A 24,472-nucleotide genomic window follows, 5' to 3' on the forward strand; every position below is an offset into this window, starting at 1 on the left:
CGCATTGGGAATGCCAAATCTGCAAAGGATGTTCTTCCATACGAAGTCTTCTATTTTTGCCTCAGTAATGGTTGCTAAGGGTTCTACTTCGGCCCACTTTGTGAAGTAGTCAACTGCAACAATTGCATAACAGAACTTGCCCTTCCCTGCGGGCATTGGGCCGATCAAATCAAGTCTCCATTGGGCGAAGGGGCAAAGGCTGATCATAGGAGTAAGAAGCTCAGGAGGGGAGTAATGAATAATTACGTAGCGTTGACAGTTATCACATGAGCGGGATATTCTGATGGCATCTTGGTGGAGTGTTGGCCAGTAATATCCTTGGCAAAAAGCCTTGTGTGCTAGGGATCGAGATCCAGCATAATCTCCACAGACTTCTTCATGTATTTCTTGAAAGACAATTTCCGCTTCCGCATGTGTAAGGCACCATAAGTATGGTAGGTTAAAACCTCGCTTATAGAGTTAGTCATTAATGATCAGGTAACGGGTGGACTTGTATTGAATCTGCTTAGCTTGGACTTTATCATTTGGGAGGGTGCCATGAGCAAGGAATTTATAAATCGGGGTGATCCAACTATCCCCCTGTTGTATGTTGCACACTTTTGCGGCCATAGTGCTTGGTGCTGCCAACAATTCGACATGAATTTTTCTCCTAATCTTGTCTTCTACTACTGAGGCAAGGCGAGCTAAAGCGTATGCATGACTGTTTGCCACTAAAGGGACTTGGGTGATCTGGTAATTGAAGTGCTTGAGCAAAAGCTGCGTTTGCGCAAGATATACTGCCATGGAGTTATCTTTAGCATCAAAGTTGTTCGTGAATTGGTTAACCACCAATTGGGAGTCACTGAAGATATCAATTTGTTTAACTCCAAGGTGTTTGGCCAAACGTAAACTTGCTAAAAAGGCCTCATACTCGGCCTCATTGTTTGACGCCTTGACTTTGAAGTGAAAAACATACTCCATTGTCACTTTGTCGGGGGTAGTCAGGACTAGTCCTGCTTCATAACCTTGTTGGTTGGATGAGCCATCAACATATAGAGTCCATACTGGGAGTGTTGGTTCTACCTTCCGAGCTTCTGGGGGTAATGAAGCCACAGCTTCAGGTGTAGGAGAGATGTCAATAGGATAAGTGAATTTGGCGATGAAATCTACAACTACTTGGCCCTTCTCAGCTGGCTTTGGGTGGTAGGAAATGTCAAACTTTCCCAGTGCTATCACCTAGTTGGTCAGTCGCCCCAAAGTGTCAGGACTCTGAAGTATTTGTCGAAGGGGGAAACACAATGATGAAGTGTGTTTAGAAGTAGGGGTGAAGTTTCCGAGCAAACATGACTAATGCTAGAGCTAATTTCTCAATGTTGGAGTATTGTGTCTCCGCATCTTGTAGAGCATTGCTAGCGTAGTAGACAAGTCGTTCGATATTACCATCCTTACGAATGAGGACATAACTAACTGTTGAAGCCGAGACAGACAGATAGACAATTAGGGTGTCGCCAACTTCAGGTTTGGAAAGTAGAGGGACTTTACTCATGTACTCCTTAAGGTTCTTAAATGCTTCGGCACATTCATCAATCCACGTAATATACTTCTTACTTCCTTTGAGTGTTTTGAAAAAAGGAGCGCATTTGTCCATGGCTTTAAAAACGAACCTGGTCAAGGGTGCCACCTTGCCAGTAAGGCTTTGGATGTCTTTTGAAGTTACTGGTTTTTTCATGTCAATGATTGCTTTGATTTTCTCGGGGTTAGCTTCAATAACTCGTTGGCTAATCATGAAGCCCAAGAATTTTCCAGAGCCCATGCCGAAGGCGCATTTGTTGGGGTTCAACCTCATTCGATACTTTTTATTGATGCAGAAGGTTTCAAACAGGTTGGCGATGTGTTGGTCAGCATGTTTACTTTTGACTAACATATCATCAACATAAACTTCTATATTTTTCCCAATCTGTTCAGCAAACATTGAATTGACTAATCTCTGATAAGTCACCCCTTTATTCTTTAGGCCAAATGACATGACTTTATAGCAATATAGTGCTCTGTCAGTAGTGAAGGCCGTGTGTTTTTAGTCCGAAGGGTTCATGAGGATTTGGTTGTACCCTGAGTAAGCATCCATGAAGCTCAAGAGTTCACACCCTGCTGTAGAGTATATAAGTCTATCAATGAAAGGAACGGGAAAGCTATCCTTCGGACATCCTTTGTTTAAGTCAGTGTAGTCGACACATATTCTCCATGAGATCTTTTGAAGCAAAACACTTTCCTTGGTTGGATTTTTCTTAACAAGGACCACATTTGCTACCCATGTTGGATAATTGACCTCACGGACGAAGCCTATGTTTTTGAGTTTTTCAACTTCTGCCTTCATTGCCTCGTATCGTTCAGCGTCATAAGATCTTCGCTTCTGTCTCACCGGCTTGGTCTTGGGATCAATACTCAAGCGAAGACAGATGATATCGGAAGAGATGCCTAGCATGTCTTCGTATGACCAGGCAAAGACTTCAATGTTTTCTTGCAAAAAGGAAATCAATGCCAGCCGAAGGGGTGGTGACAAAGTGGTGCCAATCTTCATTATGCGGTCCAGATAATCTTTTGAGATAGAGACATTCTCCAATTCTTCAGCAGGTTATAATTGTTGGGTGAAGGGGTCATCTCGAGGATCGTCGGGTTGACTATTACCATCATGGAGATCCAAGTTGGCTCTGTTTAAGCTAATCTTTATAACTTGGTCATGTATAGAAATTGTTTCTTTGGGCACAGGCAAGTGTTGTAACACGATCGTGCACTCAGTTGATTTCCTCTAATGTAACCGTTTCCATAGGGGGTTGGAAATTTCATCAACAACATATATATAGATACCATGGCCTTGAGATCATTGATACCCGTGCGTCTAAAGATGACGTTGTATGCTGTTAGCCAGTTAACCACCAGAAAGTTAGTGGTGATGGTGGCTGTGTAAGGCCCTGTATCGATGGTGAAGGGTAAATGTATGCTCCCTAAAGGTTGCACGACATCACCAGAAAAGCTTATCAGAGGAGAAACTGAGTGATCAAGCAAGTGTTTAGCTACATTAAGTGCTTGGAAAGCTTTAGCAAACATAATATTGACCAAAGCCCCCGTGTCTACCAGGATTCGTCGTATATCAAAGTTGGTTATCTGAGTCTCCACGATTAGTGGGTCATTGTGAGGGTAGGTGATACCTCTTTCTTGCTCAGGGTAGAAACATATTGGATCCCAATTAGGCTTTTGATACTTGCCTCCCCTGATGTCATCTATGTGAAACACTTGGTGGTCAGGCCTCAAAGTTCATTCACTGTTTTTCATGGCCCTGTTAGAAGATTCAGATACGGGTGTGCCGCCACTTACGAAATATATCACATTCATTTGGCGTTGGTTACGGTTATCCTTTGGAGGGTGACGGGGGAATTGATCAATTTTTCCTTCACGTGCTAAAACTTTAATATGATCACGGAGGATGATACACTTCTCGCCATCATGACCGTTATACTCATGGTAGTAGCAAAACACACCCGTGTCCTTCATGGATTTGTAATCCGACTATCTCGGATTTGGCTTTGGTATCAGGTGAGATATACTGGGGTAAATGGCCGTGCATGTGGCGTTCAAAGGTGTGTACGTCTCATACCTCGGGGTAGGGCCTGTCTTGACATGTGTTTGGCTCACTGCGTTAACTGCCTGGGGTTGGGCATTATCGTGGCGATACCTTTGGTTATCTCAATAGTGCCCCTTACTCTTCTTACTGAAATGGGACTGATGAGGATGGAAATCTTTCCTCTTGCCCTGAGATTGATATGTCTGTTATCTTGGCGAAGTATTAAGTAAGGTAAGAAGGGGCGCTGTTTCCGTTTGGAAGGTTGAGGTTTTCTCATTTGGTTGAATCTAGCTTCCACTCCCTATTTGCTGATAAGGGATGGTTGTAGGGAGTTTCCCTTAATATGTCCTTGCCTTGGCGGAAGCATGGTTGTAAGCCTGCGCCATCACTTCAGAGTAAGTCTTCCAAGTGTTGGCATTGATCATGTACTTGAAGAAACAGTCGCGTAGGCCTGTCAGGAAGGTTTTAAGGGTGGTCTTGTCATCTGCCTCAGCGCAGCGAGAATACTTATGGCTGAAGCAGCCGACATACTTTCGTAGTGACTCGTCTGGTTTCTGGCAAATAGTGTACACGTCATCTGCAGAATGTAAGCGATCTGTCTTGAAGATGTGTTGAGAGACAAACAGTTTCCTTAGTTCTTCAAATGAGTCTAGTATCTCAAGTGGAAGATGGCAATACCAATTTAAAGCTCCACCAAAGAGGGTAGATGGGAAGAGAAGACATCGCTCTTCGTCGGTGTGCATCCGGTATGCCTTGGTGGACTCAAAGAGGTTAAAGTGTTCAATCGGGTCCTCCATTCCAGTGTAGAGTTGTAAGCTAAGCTTCTGCTTTGTCTTTGCTTTGAGGGGGGTGTCTAGGATCCTCCTGGTAAAAAGACTAGGCCTGGGTTGGTTCCAGTCAGGTATTTCGGCCTGACGTTCGGCCTTCAACTTGTTTACTTCCTTAAGGAGCTGTAGAACAAAGGGATCCTAAGCGGAGTCAGGTATTGCTGAATCCTTCTTTCGTAAGTCTACATCACCTCTTGGAAGTAAGAAAGCTTGATCAAGAGCATGAGATTTTTCTTTGGACTCACCATACTGATTTCCAGGACGAGCCTGTCGAAACACCCCTGAGTCCCCCATATGTTCATATTCCTCTAGGACCTGTCTCTTATTCCCTAGATTGGCAGCTGGCTTGGGACATGGGAGAGGACCAAATCTTTTAGAAACCCTTGGGTCATTGACCTTCGAGCTTATGTGGATGGGGTTCTCTCGATGTTGTCTCAGGAAGTCCCGACGGTCGTAAAAAACTGCTTTCGATCATTCTGCTCCTTCTGCAAAAAGGTGCTTTCCTCCACTTCTCCTGCTTTGGGTCGAAGCAGCTAAGTTGAGAGAGGTCTCATGTTGATCAACACCTTGTTAAGTAGCTCGCTCCTTATTAGGGATATCCATGTTGAAAGCAGGTAATCCCCCACGTTTGGGGCCACCCAAGTGGTGGTCGACTTCCATGGGGGCGATGAGTTCGTGTTTTTGAATATGCCTAGCTTAATGGAGCATCCTGAAGAGCTTCTCATACTGCTCCTGGAGGATCTCATTCTTTATCGCTATCATGTTGTTCTGAGCCTCTAGCTCATCCACTTTAGCCTAAAGAGCAAACTTCTTTCGTTTCTTTTTTCGTTGCTTCACACTAAGTGCGAGGGGGTGTCTTTCTGCGTGTTGTGGCTTTCTTCCCTCCTCATGTTGGAGAGGGGTGCCTAGTCGAAAGAAAGTGTACGAATGGTGGAAACCAACTTAACAAAGTTGGAAAGAGTAGGAATAAATGCACTTCCCATAGACGGCGCCAAATGTTGATGCACAAAATTAGCGAGGACTTTGGTACAACAGAAAGTGTTAAGTTTGTGACCTTTGCTAGATTGCTTTGGTCATTAGTGTGGATAAGTATGTAAATGGATAAAGACAGAGAAACAAATAAGACAAGATGTACGTGGTTTACCCAGATTGGCTACATCTACGGAGTAGAAGAGTTCTCATTAGTTGTGAAGGGTTTACACAAATACATAGGTTTAAGCTCTCCTTCAGTGAGTTCTAGTGAATAATTTAGTACAAATGACATTAGGGATTATTATAGGAGAATGATCCCCTTTTATAAAAGAGAGTTTCTAGCTTTGTTCTGACATTGACACGTGTCGTGCTGTGATTGGCCTCTGATATCGACACGTGTTTCGTTGTGATTGGCCTCTGATATCTACACGTGTCGCGTTGTGATTGGCCTTCTAGTTGAAAGGAAACTCTTGTGGGTCATTGACGGTATACTGTTGATCGGTGTTTAGTAGTTTCGGAATTGGTCAAGTATGGTACAAACAATATGCATTAGTAATAAAACTCACAAAAACTCGCTATGTTAAAACCCAAGGTATGGGGAAAACCCATATACTAAGAAGAAAAGTGAGAAGTATGCACAATGTCTAAAACAAACGTCAAACAAGACAAAAATAGTGAACTCAGGAGTATGATCATCCCAGGATGGGTGCCTCATCAAAACCTCATTAGGTAGCAAAAGCTCAGTGGGAAAAATGCTCCTAATCGTAGGAAAAAGAGTACATTAAGATCAAGTGAGTATGCTTCAGGATACTCCCCCTGAGTTAGACATAACTTCCAAATAAGATAACTACAAGCAATTCAACTAAGATAATTTATGCGTACTAATTCCTTGGACGAGTTTCTGAAAAGTAGGCTTGGGCAATGACTTGGTGAAGAGATCGGCCAGGTTGTCCTGGGAACGGATTTGCTTGACTTTAATGTTCTAATGATGTTGTTGTTGGTGAGAATAAAAGAACTTGGGCACTATGTGCTTGGTGTTATCTCCATTGATGTATCATTTCTTTAACTACTCGATACATGCTGCATTGTCTTTAAAGATCGTCGTAGGAATGTCAACAACGGAAGTAAGACCACTAGTGCTTTGAATATATTCCCTAATTGCTCTCAGCCAAAAGTACTCATGTGATGCTTCATGCAGGGCAAGAATCTCAGTATGGTTCAAAGAAGTTGCAACTAGCATTTGCTTAGTAGACCTCCAAGATATAGCAGTGTCTCCAACGGAAAAGACATAGCCCGTTTGAGAATGTGCCCTATGTGGGTTAGAGAGATATCCAGCATATGCGTAACCAACAAGGCGAGAATCAATCCAAAAACCAAAGAGGGTGTCAACACTCGAAGATTTGTGGGTATAGAACAAGCCCAAATCCATCGTACCCTTGAGGTAACGGAAAATGTCTTTAATACCACTCCCGTGCTTGCATGTGGGCGCATTGTTGTATCTAGCCAAAAGATTAACAACGAAGGAGATGTCGAGTCTAGTGCATTGAGCCAAGTACAATAAAGCCCCAGTTGCACTTAGGTATGGAACTTCTGGTTCCAAAATCTCTTCCTCATCCTCAGTTGGATGGAAGGGATCTCGTTTAGCATCTAGAGTCCGAATGACCATAAGTGTACTCGAAGGCTTCATTTTATCCTCTTTAAAACATCGTAACACCTTTTAGGTGTAGTTCAATTAATGTACTAGGATTACATCCGAACAACGCTCGTCGAGACAGTATCGAGTTTTCTGAAGATCCTTTATCTCAAATTCCGATTTCAAGTGTGTAGCAATTTCATCAAGCTCTGCAGAAGTTCTAATAAGGTTCATGTCATCGACATAAATTGCAATGATTGCAAATCTGAAATGTGACTTCTTTATGAACTTGCATGGGCATAATTAATTGTTCATATAACTCTGACTTGTCAAATATTCACTCAGACGGTTATACCACATCCAGTTGGATTGTTTCAATCTATAGAGTAACCTCTTCAATCTAATTGAGAGAGTGATACGCGGTCTAGAACTTTTTGAACCAGTCAATGGAAGTCCTTCTAAAACTTTCATGTATATTTCTGTATGTAGATGCCCATAGAGATACGCGATTACCACGTCCATAAGCTGCATATTAGTTTTTCAGAAACTATTAAACTAATGAGGTAGTAGAACGTTATAACATCCATTACGGGGGAATACATCTACTCGTAATCAATCCCAGGGTGCTAAGAGAAACCTTACGCTATGGGGTATGCTTTGTACCGCATTATTTCATCCTTCTCATTACGCTTCCTCATAAAAACTCATTTGTAGCCCACTGGCTTCACACATGGTGGTGTAGGAATAATAGGTCTAAACATTTTATGTTTTGTAAGCAAATCGAGTTTGACCTGGATTGTTTGTTTCTAATTTAACCAATCTGTTCTATGTTGGCATTCATCAACGGAATGTGGTTCAATGTCATCGCTAATCATGTTGTCAGTAGGTACTATGTACGAAAATTCATCGTCGACGATCATCTCATTTCGATTCCAAACCTCATCCAATACGGCCTAGTGGACCGAAATTTCACGATTTTCTGGAGGTCAGTTTGTCTCATCTAAAACATCATCATTATCTAGAATAACCTCATGCGTTGGAATGGATGAGTGAACGATGGTCAAATTCAAATGAAGGTCACTAGTTGGTGCCGATTTCCTCTTCCAGGGTTATGAATCCTTTGAACCAAGAGGTCTGCCACGCTTCAAGGTTGGAGCAGATGATTGGCTAGTCACTAAAGTACCCGGCCGCATGGAAAGTACGGCCTCCCTACCTTTGGGGACGGTTCGAGCTTCCTAGGCAAGATGTTGACGTACGAGGGGTACATCTATCCTTGCAGGTGTGTTTGCAGCAGGTGTATGTGATATTGTCACCTTTGATAGATCATTAAAAGCATCTGACATGCTCTAAGTAATGCTCTGAAGATCTATAATCCATGCACCTTAGTTTCAGACTGGGCAGTGTGGGGATCTAAATGAGACATAGTAGGAGCTTGCCACAACAATTTGCGGAGTTCTCTAGGAACGTTAGCATGCTTATCTCCCTCTAATGATAGGAAAATTGTTTCATCAAAGTGACAATCTGCAAAATGTGCGGTAAAGAGATCTCCTATCAAGGTTTCTAAATAGAAAACAATTGATGGCAAATCATAACCGACATAGATTCCCATTTTTCTCTGAGAACCCATTTTGGTACGTAGTGACAGCGATATTGGCACATAAACTGTGCACCCAAACATATATAAATGCGAGACGTCAAGCACGTATCTAGTAAACAATTGTAACGATGAATGAGGTTGGGTAGCGGTGGGCCTCAGGCGGACCAGCATAGCTACGTGCAATATTACATAACCTTAGGTAGATACCTGCAGTTTGGTTCTCATAACCAAATTTCGAGCTATCAATTAAAGACGCTTTATGAAAACTTTCGCCAGGCCATTTTGGGTGTGAATATGGGGTACATGATGTTCCACATCAATCCCTATTGACATGCAATAATCGTCAAAGGTCTGTGGCATAAACTCTCCAGCGTTATCCAGTCGAATCGACTTAATCAGATAATTAGAGTGGTGAGCCCTTAGCTTAATGATTTGTGCTAGGAGTTTCACAAATGCAGCATTGCGTGTGGATAATACGCAAACATATGAGTGCCAATGCATCAACCAACATCATAAAGTATATAAATGGTACTTATGTTGGTTAGATAGGTCCATAAATATCCCCTTGAATCCTGTGAAGAAACTTAGGGGGATCGTGAATGATCTTTGTAATCGAGGGTTGAGTATTCAACTTCCCTAAAAAAGACACTTTGCATGGCGGGAATCCAACATAGGGAGGTAACCGATGCCTATGTGATTATTTGAGGATACGGCACATCATGTCACGTCCAGAATGTCCCAAACGATCATGCTAAAGCAGCATAGTGCTTTGGAACTCAGGCACAGGGTCGGCCACATGATGGGCTTCTATGCTGCGAATGGTTGTTATGTACAACCCACTTGAGAGACGTTCCAACCCACTCGAGAGACCTTCCAACTTCTCGTGAATACGCTTTTGGCCATATTCATACGAAGTGATATAAAGAAATTCAGAACCATTATCTTCAGTGGTTTCAATATGATATTTGTTATCTCGAATATCTCTAAAACTCAGTAATGTTTTTTCCAAAACGTGGAGAATAAAGTGCCTATTTAATCGTTAAGATTGTACCATTGGACAACATGATACGGGCCTTTCCGTATCCTTTAATCAGGTTGGATGGACCTAAGAGAGTTGTCAGAGGTGCTTTCTTGGGTATTAAGTTAGTAAAATAATATTGTTTACGCAAGATGATGTGCGTGATAATACTATCGGCCAGACAACTAACTTCCCCACCAGATATAGCTAGAAATAAATTGATTGAATTGGTCACATGCATAAATATAATTCCATTCATTCAATTAAGCAATTCGAGATATAATATCCATCAAATAACAATCCATAATTCAAAACAAACCAAAACCAAACAAATTATTCCAAAGACTTCGAAAATTTGTTCAAAATTAAACCATAAACCTAGAAAAACAAGGGAGAGGGGCTGGCCACTCCTAGTGGGTTCGGCCACTAGGGGTAAAACACCTTAAAATATGTCGAATTTATTCGTCCATAGGCGCTGACGCCTCATGAAAATCCAATATTTTCATTGATGTAATAGTATCTTCCGAATGTTCCACATGTACAAAGTTATACTCACGACAGGCATGATACTTGGCAATAGCCTCAGGGTTAGCTTGGCATATGTGTGACCAATGATCCTTTGATCCACAGCGATAGCACATATCCATTTCAGTGGAAGTCGATTGAAAGGGAGCTTTTACATTACTCTTGAAGTTCGAGGCCTTAGAGGCAAAGGGTGGAAGCTGCTGGGTCACATTTCCTCCCTTGGGTAGGCCTTGACTCTGTGGATCTTGGGCCCATGGTAGGGCTTGTTGCCCATTACCATAGCCACGATGATTTTTACGCCATTTGTGGCTGCTAGAATTGATCGCATACGCTTCAAACGCGGCGTTCGAGCTAGTTGGTCGAGCTTGATGATTTTTCATCAAAAGCTGGTTCTGTTTTTCAGTGAGAAGTAGTACAAAGATCAAATCCGTAAATTTGGTGAATTTCTATACCCTATATTATTGCTGCAGGACAATATTGGTGGCATAGAAGGTCGAATAGGACTTCTCTAGGAGATCTTACTCGGTTAGTTCCATTTTACAAAATTTCAGCAGTGATCAGATTCTACAAACTTCAGAGTTGTATTCATTCACGGACTTAAAGTCTTGGAAGCGAAGATGTTGGCAGTTGTGTCTTATTTTAGGCAAGTATATGTCTTGCTAGTGATCAAAACGGTTGGCCAGAGCAAGCCAGAGAGTGCGTGGGTCCTCCTCAGCGAGGTACTCGGTCTGCAGAGCATCATGGATGTGTCTTCGAATGAAGATCATTGCAGTAACTTTCTAAGCATCGTCAACAAGTTTGTCGTCGTTAGGTGCCTCGATGGTGGCTTTAATACCTTTCGCAGTAAGATGGAGCTTCACATCTTGAACCCATTTCAGGTAGTTTCTTCCAGAGACTTCCAGAGCGATGAAATCGAGCTTGTTTAAGATCGACATGTCTTTAAAACGAAGGGTACAAAAAATGTGATTAGTCGTATAGTGATCCATAGACATATATCGTAGAACATTCAAGTTCTAATAGACATGTATGGGTTTAATTTATGCATGAAAACTAAAGGCTTCATATGGTAAGTTTTGAATGAAAACTTCGAGTTTCAGAGGCACTAAATATGAAACTACAAGTTCAATTTAGTTTTTATGAATGATTAATTCATAAAGGAGAGGTTCCTACAAAAAACATAGAATGCAATATGCTGATTTAAGTGTAGTGGATTTGAATTTCTTTGGGAACTCAAGTGTGAGAGCTTCGTTACTATGAAAGTATGTCAATGGTTTAAAGTATAAAAATAAATTATTGAATCGTTAATGTCCAAAAGTGATCTTCAAATCAATAATTTTGGACTGATTATCAGATTAATTGATTGCAAGTCACTTTTAATTAATTCAATAGATTGAGTCCAAAGGGGGTCGATTGTGGAAGCAAAATAATGCCAAAAATTAGCATTGGATTCAAAAAACCATAGCCCAAAAAAAATTAGGATGGGTGCCGTGAGTAGGGCAAAGCTCTAAAGGTATATGGGCTCGGGTATGGCTACAAAAGTAGCCCATATGTGGCTGTAGGCCACGATACGAGAGACAAGAAGCCTAGCAATAAGCTGCTGGCTTGACTGGGCCAAGACTAATGCGCGGGAGCAGGCCCATGCTTGTGTGGGTGCAAAGAAACCCCAGCCGTAGCTAGGTTTCAGCTTTGGGCTACAGGGACTAAGCTCAGCCTCATGGGTTGGCTAATTGAGGCGCGGGCCGTGGCAAGTACAAAGCCCAGCAAGTGCAAAGGCTTGTTGTCAGTTCGGGTCAAGTTGCAAGGTTTCGGCCCTGCAAGGCTGTAGGCCTGCTAGTGGGCTCAGGGCTTTTAGGCTCGTTATGAAGTTGACCCCAAGCGGAAGCCTGGTTATCGCGTGCATGAGCAATAAGCCCAAAGGCTGCTGCAGCGATCCAAGCAGCTGGGCTTCAGGCCAGCGATAGTGCATAGTGTGGTCGACGGTGGTGCCGCAAAATCCCAATTTCCTTTCCTTTTTTTTTTAAAAAAAAAATTTCTAGGGTTTGAAAAACCCTAATATGCTTCTAATTTATTTATATACTTTGACTCACAATTCCACAAAGAAATTTAATTGTGCCATGCATGAAACATATATATATTGACAAATATATGAAACATATACAATATATATATATATATATATCACAAGGAATAGAGAAAGAAAGGGAACCGGCGGTAGCAAGAGGGAGAATAGAGAGATTTAATTGTGCCATGCATGAAACATATATATATTGACAAATATATGAAACATATACAATATATATATATATATATATCACAAGGAATAGAGAAAGAAAGGGAACCGGCGGTAGCAAGAGGGAGAATAGAGAGATTTAATTGTGAGGTGTGTGTTGTATCACCCCCATTTTGCCTTTATTTATTGTAGTAGGATAGGTAAAAACCTTACCCTTTTAGGATTACAACTCTTAATAGGTACTCAACTCCTAATAAGAATATAAGAGATATTCTTAGATCTACTAGGATTTACACAATCACATTCCTATTCTAAATATGACTGCAACATAAAGTAATATATTATACTGAAAATATGGGGAACAAGCATATGGTGAATGTTCATTCAAGTATTCAACAAGCTTCTTTCAATTTATTCAACAAAAAAAAAAAGTTATCTATTTTATATCTAAGTGAGACTCCCAACCTAGAAGAGTGCCTAGACGTGTCTAGGTGGGCTAAGTGAGCAACTAGACAGGCTAGGCCAAAGCCTAAGGAGGTCTAGATGCCTTTCCTTAATTTTCAAATACTTAGAAATTAATCGAGACAGTAACTAGCAGCCTAGTGCCTAGGTGGCGCTAGGTGAGGAATTTTAGGACAGTGCTAATTAACACTATGATTCTCACACCAACTTATACACTTATGAAACCGACAATCTAACCCAAAGGTACACTTGAATGTCGTTACTCACTGCAGGTGAATAGGGTTTCTTTAACAATGTATTGCATCCTGAGTTTAAACTCTGCTCCTCTTCATAATTTAAATGAATTTAATGTAAATTATCTTATCTTTTATCATAATAAAATGTCATTACTCACTAAGTTGGATCACAACTGAAGTATGACCCGTGTATATTAGTGGAAAAATCACCATAGATACCAAAAATCAAACATTTCGTACACACCAAAAAAAAAAAAAAAAAACCACATTAGAAACACAAGTTCCTAACCTTTAATATGATAGCTAGTGGGAAGATGGAGGGCTTCTATAAATTTGCTTCGAGAACTGAAAAAATAGCTAGGGTACATTACACACACATATATTTATTGGTAAATTATATTTTACCACCTCATGTTTGAGGTCTATTGCAATCTCATACAATATCTTCAAAATATTTTATTTTCATACCTCAAGTACTATTTTATTTCAATATATTACCTCCGTTACATTTTCCATCCATTGCTCCGTTAAAAGCTGACGTGGTTGCCACATTTGTGCCACATGGCAAAAAAAAATTTGCATTTAAAAATAATTAATTAAAGAAAAGTTATAAAAAGAAAATATAAAATAAAAAACCAAACCCTAAAACCCATCTTCCCCGACCTTCGTCCCTCCCTCTCCTCCACTCTCTTGACCTCCCTGACCTTCGTCCCCTCCCTTCACCACCCGATTCATCTCCGAACCTAATAAGCCCCTCTTGTCAGAACCCATTAACCTGTTCTTCGCCGCCAGCCCGTCTTTCCTCTGTGGCAACCGTCGGCTTAGTCGCGAATCTCTGCAACTCCTACAAGAACTCGGCTGTGGCCTTGTTCTGCAAAGCCGACTTGGCCATTCTCTGCCTGCCTGCGACATACACTCAGCCAACCCCCTTGCCTAGCGCCACGAGTGAAAACCCCCTCGTCCATCCACTCTGACATCCACCGGCGTCTTAATTTGAGTGAAAACCCTAGGTGAGGTTTTAATAAAAAAAATAGTAAAATTTGGACCTGTGAAATTACATTATTGCCCAACAATTTTTTTGTGTGATAGAAGACCAATTTGTCTTTTCACTCTCTTTTGATTGACAAATAGGATTTCATTAATTAATAGATATATATATATATATATATATATATATATATATATTGTGAATCACTATTTAAAAAACTAGAAAGGAAAGTGTATTGACATTGACACCTTAAATGCTCAATCACAAGAAAATTCAATTTTCAGTTAATCAATCACCAGAAATTGAGGATCATTAACAACAACAAAATTCACTTGGGTATATACCTTGACGAAAGAAACAATCCTTGTTTATTGGATATATGGTAAAAAAGAATAACTTTGACGTATCTTATATATATGGCAATAAAACTTGACACATTTTGTTTCTTTTTATAAAAAATTTACCTAAAACAATTAGCGATCACTCATTGATAAGAAAAATGTTTACAACATTACAAGAAAAAAAGTCAACCAATTACATCTTTTCAAGTGGTTCAATGCTAAGGAAATTCTCTCAGAATGAGACTCTTTATAAATTTTTCGTTATCTCATATTTTTTGTATAATATATTATAATATTAGCTTGAAAATTGTGTCAAACCATAAGATAGACAAAATGAAACACAATCAACCAAATAGACTATTTGGTAGACAAAATGAAAACTCAACTAACGAGATTTAAAATGATAACAAATATAATGATTATATGACTTTTCCAAGATAAAAAAGATAACAAATTGGTTACTCGATAAAAGCATGTGATTTCGGTGCAACCACATATCAATCCCACCAAACACACTCAACGCTCAACACCCTGCTAAAACCTTACCTTGTGGGGACTTGGTAATTGTCGTGTTTCTCTAATCTGTGAGGGAAGAGAGAAACTCATAAAAGCTGAGCTAGCGAAGGACAACGTCATATGTATATTCAAACCATACAGTCTCTCGGATTCAGTGTCCCAGCTTTTATCTTCTACACCTCCCCTCGTGATTTTTTTTCACATTTGGTCTCAGCCCCTCTCACAAAGAATCCACGCACAAATGAATCCTCTCCCTCCTTCGACGACCTTTTTATTCTTAAAACTTGAGCTTTGGTTTTAAGGTTACATAGATCTGAGTTGTACTGATGTTTTAATTGATAGATTTGATTTTCACAATTATTAGGTCTTTTATATCAATCTTAGTTATTAATTTTCTGTACTACCAATTTTATGTACGTTTTGAAAAAAATTGTAAAACTTAGGCAATGTGAATCGTAATGCAGTCCCCACTATTTATTAAATAGCTATTCAGAAATAAGATTTCGTAGGTTGTGTAAACTTTGACTTTACTATGAAACATGCATAATGTAAACTTGGACTATGTTCTCTCAGTAGATTTACTAGTTTGAGTGGGAATTATATATATCATGGTTTTGATCACCATCTTTCTTATGTAATATGCAGAAAACTACAATTACTTTGGTTTGAGTTCTTATCAACCATATACGAACACTTCAAAATTAAGACATCTACATTCAAAATTAAGAACGACCCAGACAAGTATGGATAGTGCTTGCAGTGTTGCTTATGCACAGGTTGAATGTAATAGCAATTGTTTCATTAGCACATAATCTGTAAAGCTAAGAGTACGGTGATGTAAACCAGAGATGGAGGTTGATACTAGCAAGCTGGAATAGCTCAGCTGGTTAGAGCGTGTGGCTGTTAACCACAAGGTCGGAGGTTCGAACCCTCCTTCTAGCGGTTTTTTGTTGTTTCTTAACGTTTTATTCTCTTGTTTTGGACCAAGTGTCAAGCCCAAGCCCTTTTTTTGCTTCTTAACCGTTTATTCTCTTGTTTTGGACCAAGTGTCAAGCCCAAGCCCTTTTTTTTTTTTTCTTCTTAACCGTTTATTCTCTTATTTTGGACCAAGTGTCAAGCCCAAGCCCGCATCATGTTCACAAGATCCCCCAATATTAAAGCCACAAGACAAAGCTCTCATTAGTACGGAAATTCTCTCCTGTGGAGATTTAGTTAAAAATAAATAAATAAAATTGACTTAGTTATCATTTTTGAAAGTTGTAAGAATATGTAGTGTTTGACGTTCAAAATTTGCAGGTCAACTCAAACGAGCGTGAGTTGACGCTCACATATCGTAAGGTTAACTTAAGAGATATAATAAACAACAATAGTAAGATAAACACAAGGATATATAGTGGTTCATCCACAAACAGAATTATGACTAGTGGCCCAAAGCCCTCAGTTGGCATGGTCAAGCCGAAGGGCAGTATGCCCCCTCTACCCCAACTAGTTTCTATTTCTTCTCTGCTCTCTCTTTCATTTATAGGCAAAAAGCCCGCTTTCCTAAGGAAGGTCAAATGAGTGGTCTCAAATAGAGGTGAAGGGACATCTTTCTATCGACCCAACAAATATTTGATCTTGGTCAACTTGCCTTTATGTAGTGGTCATCTGTAGAGCACTCGAGGAGGTGATTGCATGCCTAGCAATCTGCATGCCTAGTCTCGTGGTCTAATTAGAGCACCTTTCTCGTGTGGTCTTGGTAAAGCATCCTGGTATAGTGGTCTGACTAGAGCACCCTAGTCCGGTGGTCTACTTAGAGTACTCTTCTCGGTCTGGTGGTCTAATTGGATCAATCTGGTCTATGATCCAATGTAAGCATCTCGGTCTAGTGGTCTAATTAGAGCACCCTAGTATGGTGTTCTGATTTAAGCACCCTTGTCTTGTGGTCTCGGTAAAGCATCATGGTCCACCTAGCACTGCATACCTAGCACTTCGCCTAGCACTGCATGCCTAGCACTTCGTCTATCACTGCATACCTAACACTTCGCCTCGCACTGGATGCTTAATAGATTCTTATAGAGTTCTATAATATCTTTTAGATAGTTTCATAGATGTAATGTATTACTTGAAATACAAGAATTCTTCCTTCTTTACTATTATAAATAAAGACGTGAAATCACACCACAAAAATCACTCAATTCTCTCTTTTCTTGCTTCTTGCCGCCCCTCTCCCTCTCTCTATGGTTGTTTAGTAAAATACGCCTACAATATAAATTATTTTTTAAAATTTCCACCCTGTACTCCTGACTAATCCGTTAGTTAACAGAGCCCAAACAGATATTAGACTCACACAACTTCAATGAAATTACAACCCATGCCATTAGCTAAATGGGAGAATGATTGTTTGAATATGAAACGCAATAAGTTGAAGAAAAAATGTTTAGACATTTCTTTTGACAAAGGGAAAATCACATTCTTCTAGTATTATAAAACAATCTGAACTTGAGTGGCTTCAATTGTAACGGTTTGCTAAAAGTGGACCGTTTGCTACAAGTACCTAAACGATGGGGTGTATTTTGACAATAAATTATAAAATAAAACTTGGATATTAGTAGATATACCTTCTAAACACCTACGAAAATGACGTTTGAGTTGGCGAAGTCCTCTCTCGTGCTAAAAGATCCATTCGGAAAGCTTGGGTGGCCAAATATAGCTCACAAAACACAAAAAACCCGATCAGGCTATATCTTTCTGAGAGCCCCCTTGTGGCTGAGAAATGAGTAGTTTGGATAGGCCTTTCATGGATGCTTTTCTTCTAATTCATTTTCCCCACATAATTGTGTTACAAGTTTACAAATATCCAATTATTTTTATTTACAGTTGATCGTGAAACCTCAACTCTTAAGCTTTTAGACAAAACCCCACCCGCCCAACTGAACTCAGAAGCCAAAGAGTGAGAAAAACTAACCAACCATGGCGATGGCATTGGCGCTTCGCAGGCTTTCGGCTTCTGGGGACAAGCCCATTCGTCCCCTCTTCAATGCCGCCTCTCACTATTACATGGTTTTTCTACTACCCTTATAGTTTTCTGTTGTTGGGTTCTTTTCTGTTTTTTATTTGAGCGATATTCTAATTGATGTAATCTAAACTACCAGGACGGGGATTCAAAGTTATATAAATGCATGATAATCACCACTTACCCATTTGTCTGTTTTCATTTTTCAGTCATCTTTGCCCAATGAAGCTGTCTATGAGAAGTCTGGTGTCACTGTAAGCTCCTATATCTATCTGACTTTTTTTTTATTTCTTTCCTTTGGTTTGTAATTTGGTTTGTTCTTGTGTGTTTGCTTCTGAATAGTAAAACTGTGAAAATCTTGCAGTGGCCTAAGCAGTTGAATGCTCCATTGGAGGCTGTGGATCCCGAAATTGCGGATATCATTGAGCACGAGAAAACCAGGCAATGGAAGGTATGCTTGTATTTCTATAATCAAATCAAGACTATGTTATGAATTGTAATTGTTACAATGGTGCTTACAATTTGAAAAATGCTTTCTTTTATTAGTCTCTGTTGAAAACTAAACAAATTTAGGCTATAACTGAGAAAAGTTTGTATCTTTAATTTTTATATGATTACTTTGGTGTGAAGTTTAATGATTCCAACTGCTTTTATTTTTAGCTGTATTGGTATGTTGTTTGCATTAATCTCTTTCAAGAACTTTTAAACTTTTTGTTGTATTTTTTAAGGGGTTAGAACTGATACCCTCAGAGAACTTCACATCGCTCTCTGTCATGCAAGCAGTTGGGTCAGTCATGACCAACAAATACAGTGAAGGGTATCCCGGAGCTAGATACTATGGTGGAAATGAGTATGTGAAATCTTTCCCATTGTTCCCTTTGGATAAGATAGAAACTATGTGATTGAAAGCAGAGTCTTTACATAGTCAACTCTTCGTATTCTTAGGTTCATTGACATGGCAGAATCCTTATGTCAGAAGCGTGCTTTGGAAGCTTTTCGGTTGGATCCAGCAAAATGGGGAGGTAAATTCCTATGGCATGTCTCATGAGCAGCCTCCTGCTATTTGTTACAATGTCTAAGAGTAAGCATACATGTGAACTATGCATCTCAACACTCGTTGGAACCATATATTCAGTATCAAACAGCTACAATATGAATTTAAGTCAGTCAAAACCCTGAATGGTAGTGTTTCAACAATTGCTCTAATATATGTTAACAGCAACAAATCTTTCTTTTACATGATGTCGTTTCCTTACATTGCAGTCAACGTGCAGCCTTTATCAGGGTCTCCAGCAAATTTCCAGGTTTATACTGCATTGTTGAAACCTCATGACAGAATCATGGCACTTGATCTTCCTCACGGTGGTCATCTCTCCCATGGCTATCAGGTGCTTACAAATTCCATTAAGCAGTGACTGGTGTGATGAAATGTCTAATATCAATTTATGATCATTGTTAATCTTTCTTGATTTTAAACCTAAGGATGTGCTCAATTGGGCAGGAACAATTCCATGCCTTGCTGTAACACCGGCAGATTCTTTTTCTCTCAAAACTCATAACATCTATTGACTTGAAAGAAGTTGAAACTCGTACTGTTTATAATTTATAATTTGTGTTGTTTGAATTTTTGATAGCAATTACATTATTTCTTGTTTTAATAATGTGCAGACTGACACTAAAAAGATATCTGCTGTGTCAATCTTTTTCGAAACCATGCCATACAGACTGAATGAGAGCACCGGCTATATTGACTATGACCAGGTAATGTAGAAATTTTATTGTTATAGGCTTATAGCAATTCGTTAAGAACAACTCTTTTCTTTACTGTTACGGTTCCTAGTCTTTTTAAGTTATTGTAGTATGAAAGAAGCTGCATCATGAATCATGAAAAGGCAAATGAAGTAAAAATCCAAGTTGTGTAGACATTTAAGATAGATGCAGGAAATTACTTGTTAAAAAAGTCATGATTTACGGTTCCCTCTGTAGGCCTTGACGTGACAGCGGAATTCATGAAGATCAATTAAGGCCAAATAATAACACATTGCAAATCGAAACTATTACTTCACCTGTAGGACTAGTGAAATGTCATCTTTTAATCTGGACTGTGATGGATGAATTAAACCACAACATTGTATTAAAAGTTTACCAGACGAACTCTACCTTATTTGATTTAGTCTTGCTTGTCATATTGTGTAAATTTTATGTTCAAATTTTCTAGTGTGCCAGTAGAAGCTTCATTTGACACGATTAACTATGATTTTCAGTTGGAGAAAAGTGCCACGCTATTCCGGCCAAAATTAATAGTTGCTGGTGCTAGTGCTTATGCACGTCTATATGATTATGACCGTATTCGTAAGGTAAAATTGTTTGGTTTGGTATAATAACAGTAGAGTTATAATGCGATGGTGGAGAAGTCCAAGATTTACATTTGAAGTACTTGACAGGTCTGCAACAAACAGAAGGCAATATTGTTGGCAGATATGGCACACATCAGTGGGTTGGTTGCAGCTGGTGTCATTCCATCACCTTTCGACTATGCAGATGTAGTGACCACCACAACACACAAGTCACTCCGTGGCCCTCGTGGAGCCATGATTTTTTTCAGAAAGGGGGTAAAGGAGACTAACAAACAAGGGCAAGAGGTGAGTTTCAAAAGATCACAGTTCAAAAACTTAATTTTATTTGCCTTTTAGCTTGTAGTTTACTCTCTAATTATTTTTTTGTCGATTTATTTTATGAATTAATTCTACAAACTGACCAAATTTCTATACTTTCCTCAAGGTGTTGTACGACTACGAAGACAAAATCAATCAAGCCGTCTTTCCTGGACTTCAAGGTGGCCCGCACAACCACACAATTACCGGTTTGGCAGTTGCATTGAAACAGGTATATATACATGCTCATTAAGATAAATGCTCTCCACAATCTCGCGCCTTACCTCAAGTTCTTGTTCTATTGAAATCTTGTCGTTCATTTTGTCTGACTCTTCTTTTAATGTAGGCTACTACTCCAGAGTACAAAGCCTATCAGGAGCAAGTTCTCAGCAATTGCTCAAGATTTGCACAGGTATCAGATTACGAGATGCAAGAATATTTGTTTTCTTATACCTATAAATTCATTGTTGGCTAACTATGAATAACTTTAGACGTTTCCATTTATTCGCGTATGTTAGAATTTCACTGATGATGTCTTTCTAGTATCTTTGTCTATAATTTACTTTTAGCATTCTAATAGCTAAATTGGCAAGTATGCAGTCTTTGGCTGAGAAAGGCTATGAACTTGTTTCTGGTGGAACCGAGAACCATTTAGTTTTGGTGAATTTGAAGAACAAGGTAGCAGACGTTTTTTTCTTTTCTGTAATTTTGTTTATGGAATCATCAAATTCCAGTTAATGTGGGGTTGATACCATTTAGTACATGCATATGAGCTGTTGACTCGTGTAATAGCATTAGCATATAATTTTCTCTATTGCCAATGATGTACTGATATTGTTTTCTATTTCTTGAAATCTAATTTTTCAGGGAATTGACGGCTCCAGGGTTGAAAAGGTGTTGGAGGCTGTTCACATTGCAGCCAACAAAAACACTGTTCCTGGAGATGTCTCTGCAATGGTCCCGGGTGGCATCAGGATGGGTAAAGGCTTCTCATGGTTTTAGTTTCTCTTTTGTTTCTTAGATTTTCAGTAACCTTAGTGATTCTTTTTTCAGGAACCCCGGCTCTTACTTCTAGGGGATTTGTTGAGGAGGATTTCGCTAAGGTTGCAGACTTTTTTGATGCTGCTGTGAATTTGGCATTGAAGATCAAAGGAGAAGCTAAAGGTTCCTAAAAATCTTCAATATCCTAAATTTCATGCTCGCCAAGCTTTTGTTTTTCTAGTTGCCTTTCATGTACAAGTGGTATCTAGGTAATCCTAGTGCTTGCATTGGCTAATATGGAATTGCATTTCGTTCCTTTCTGTAAACCAGGAACAAAGTTGAAGGACTTCGTGACCGCATTGTCTGCCCCTCACTTTCAATCTGAGACTGCAAAGCTCCGCCATGATGTTGAGGAGTATGCTAAGCAATTCCCTACAATTGGGTTTGAGAAAGAAACCTTGAAGTACAAGAACTGAAGAAGAAATCATGTTGTGTTAGGTATGGAATTACCTCAATAATTCAAGTCATATACGAGAAAACAATAGGGAGTTGCAAATAGTAGTTTTAGAGATCACGATGTAATACAAGTCTGCGGACATCTCTGCATCACTAATCATCAACGAAGAAATATATTCTGTCGCTGGTCCCCTAAAGCGTATTTGATGCATTTGGACTCGAGTGCAGTGTGTTACTATTCAAACCGATGCAAAGTAGAAACAAAAGTGCCACTAATTGCTTTGCACCTGCTGCTAAAGCATGCTTACATTACTAGCTCACTGCTATCTTCTATGTTTACATCACTGCAATCTCATGTTAATTAGGTTTGGTAGTTTGATTAGTTGCTTATGGGTATGTGGTTGATCAGGTATCCAAATATTCTGATTTTAGTTTTATCGTTGTGGAACAGGCACGGTCATCATCAACGGAGTTTAATTCCTTGGTCGAGAAAGTGGAAGGATCGTATGTCAAGATCGAAGTTAGAGCTACGGTGTATCTAAATTCAGCAAACCGCAATTCGGATCCTTATGAATGTATATATCTGTTGAAGCTTTGCAATGCAATAAACCCGCCTTCATTTCAAAAAAGCACAAAGAAAATAAGTAGTATCACTAATCAGTACGCCCAACATGATATGATATCCCTCTTAGAGCAACTCCACCCCTAGGCAACCCAATGCCCCAACCCCAACCCCCCCCAAAAAAACTAAAAATTGCTCCGGTCCTATGCAATCAACTAGGCTCGAGGGGAAGCTGGACACACCACCAGGCCTGAATTGCCTGACCCACTGGCTGGAGAGGAGGGGGGGGGGGGGCACTTAGCCCTTTCCAAAGGCTAGGTGACATGGCGTAATTTGGACCATTAAATTTTCATATCAATGGTCTAGATTTTAAGGCCTTAAAAAAATCAAAAAATTTTCAAATGTTACTGTTGGCATACGCGTTAAAATATAGACGGTTGGATTACAATTTTTTTTTTTTTTTTTTGTGATCCAACAATTCATATTAATTAAGTCTATAGCTTACTGGAAGGCTTGCAGTAGTCAAGAAGAGGTTTATGCAACAGAAAGAATGGTTTCCTACAGAAGGAAGAATCTCTTCTTCCCTAGGCATGAGGGTGAAGGGACGTGTTGGAAGGGGTTTGGTCTGTAGATTTGGTATCTTTCAAGTAGATGAAGGGAGACATTAGAGGAAGGAGAATAGAAAACTTAGGGCTAGGCTTGTGGCTGGTGCAGGAAGCTTGCAGCAGGCAAGAGAGACTTCCAACAGCTGGGGAAGATGTTCTTCCCCTTTGCTAACAAATGGGGTGCTAGAACTTGAGATCATTGGTTCTCTCAGAATTATTGATTTAGGCTGGTGCCAAAGTAAATAATCTTGTTGTTGGAGCAACTCTTTGCACATTGCTGCTGATAGTGGGAGCCCAGAGCCCCAGAGCCCCAGAGGTTTAACAAATATTGTTAAAAGGTGGAGGTGATCCCAATATAGATGATGAGGATGGATATATATTTGGTTGACAGAGGCTTTTGTAAGTAATAGAGCATTGTGATGGCGAGGAGTCTGCCGCGTGGTACCACTTCAATGCTACATATACAATGGACATTCCTACTTTATTTAAGAGTGCAGCCTTATTGAGTTACATACTCAGATCACTTTGTCTAGACCTTTGTTTGTTGCTAATTATGCGAAGAAGGGAAATGATTTACAAGGAATCTAGGTTAAAATCATGCCATGAAAATATGAGCAGAATTTGCAGCAATCCAAGTGTACTCTATCACCATGTGGATCAGAAGAAAGGCTGGCCAGTATTACATGTGATGCTTGCTCTGAGATCCTGCAAGTCTGCAGTGAAGAGACGCATATTTGCATAACATTGGCGCGGTTGCTTATCTGCTTTGGTATGGAACCCAAATTTTTAGGCATTCCTTATCCATACAGTTGGAGTTGCAGATCATGTCCATTCACAAGGGTGGTGCTGCAAGTCCTTTGGTTCACTGGTTCAATAGGTCTTGTGCATCGTATTTGGTGGTCCTATGTTTTGCACTTAGGTTCCAATTTGCTCCTTCCACCACCCTGCTAGTGAGCACAGAGGAAGGTCTAGCCAGACAACAGAAGCAGCGTTGGACAAAAGAATTTATAAGCAAGAAAATGTTGCTGGAGTTCAAATTTTGGTGCAGTGGCTCGGCCGGACAACAGAAGCAGCTACTTGGGTGGATTCATGAGTTCACATCCAAATTCTCAGCTTTTCAAACTTCAGCCTTGAGGACAAGGTTCTTCTCTGAAGGACAAGTATTGTTATGATCCTGTAAATATCTTGATCACAATTAGTGATATATTAGCAGATTAAATAATGCGTATTAGCACGCGATTAGTTATTGCCAGTTGACAGTTTGTTTATATATGAG

General features: G+C 39.8%; 2 protein-coding genes and 1 non-coding gene across 4 annotated transcripts; 2 read left to right on the forward strand and 1 right to left on the reverse strand.

Annotated features, from left to right (window-relative positions):
* Positions 1-459: 459 nt before the first annotated feature.
* LOC125476226 lies at positions 460-2,461 on the reverse strand. Its single transcript, XM_048582086.1, has 3 exons — positions 2,306-2,461; positions 1,328-1,936; positions 460-1,215 (listed from the first exon to the last, which is right to left on the reverse strand). Exons 1-3 carry the CDS (start codon positions 2,459-2,461, stop codon positions 460-462), a joined length of 1,521 nt encoding a protein of 506 aa, XP_048438043.1.
* Positions 2,462-15,811: 13,350 nt separating this feature from the next.
* Positions 15,812-15,885, forward strand: TRNAN-GUU. The gene has a single exon. It is a non-coding gene; the product is annotated as a tRNA-Asn (tRNA).
* Positions 15,886-17,670: 1,785 nt separating this feature from the next.
* LOC103954691 (serine hydroxymethyltransferase, mitochondrial) lies at positions 17,671-22,658 on the forward strand. 2 transcript variants are annotated; one of them, XM_048582004.1, is made up of 16 exons: positions 17,671-17,985; positions 18,148-18,192; positions 18,303-18,389; positions 18,667-18,788; positions 18,884-18,960; positions 19,202-19,326; positions 19,607-19,699; positions 20,203-20,295; positions 20,383-20,580; positions 20,720-20,824; positions 20,939-21,004; positions 21,193-21,270; positions 21,460-21,571; positions 21,646-21,756; positions 21,904-22,067; positions 22,481-22,658. In XM_048582004.1, the coding sequence occupies exons 1-15, from the start codon at positions 17,896-17,898 to the stop codon at positions 22,047-22,049; spliced, it is 1,548 nt and encodes a 515-aa protein (XP_048437961.1). In that variant the 5' UTR covers positions 17,671-17,895; the 3' UTR covers positions 22,050-22,067; positions 22,481-22,658. The 2 variants fall into 2 exon arrangements, with proteins under 2 accessions (XP_048437961.1, XP_009364793.1); XM_009366518.3 differs by having other exon boundaries at positions 17,673-17,985; positions 21,904-22,071.
* The last annotated feature ends 1,814 nt before the right edge of the window (positions 22,659-24,472 follow it).

This window comes from the organism of the source record quoted next, unplaced genomic scaffold (genome assembly GCF_019419815.1).
Source record: "Pyrus x bretschneideri cultivar Hongxiangsu unplaced genomic scaffold, Pyrus_bretschneideri_v1 Contig18, whole genome shotgun sequence".
Taxonomy (NCBI): Eukaryota; Viridiplantae; Streptophyta; class Magnoliopsida; order Rosales; family Rosaceae; genus Pyrus; species Pyrus x bretschneideri.

Excerpts from the sequence above, each read along its gene's own strand:
- LOC125476226 (XM_048582086.1), bottom strand. The coding sequence starts at position 2,461 with ATGCTAGGCATCTCTTCCGATATCATCTGTCTTCGCTTGAGTATTGAT. Across the intron at positions 1,937-2,305 it reads ACATAGGCTTCGTCCGTGAG|ATTGGGAAAAATATAGAAGT; the intron begins GTCAATTATCCA and ends TTTGCTGAACAG. Across the intron at positions 1,216-1,327 it reads AGAAATTAGCTCTAGCATTA|GTGATAGCACTGGGAAAGTT; the intron begins GTCATGTTTGCT and ends CTGACCAACTAG.
- LOC103954691 (XM_048582004.1), top strand. The coding sequence starts at position 17,896 with ATGGCGATGGCATTGGCGCTTCGCAGGCTTTCGGCTTCTGGGGACAAG. Across the intron at positions 19,700-20,202 it reads GCTATATTGACTATGACCAG|TTGGAGAAAAGTGCCACGCT; the intron begins GTAATGTAGAAA and ends TATGATTTTCAG. Across the intron at positions 20,581-20,719 it reads CTAACAAACAAGGGCAAGAG|GTGTTGTACGACTACGAAGA; the intron begins GTGAGTTTCAAA and ends ACTTTCCTCAAG.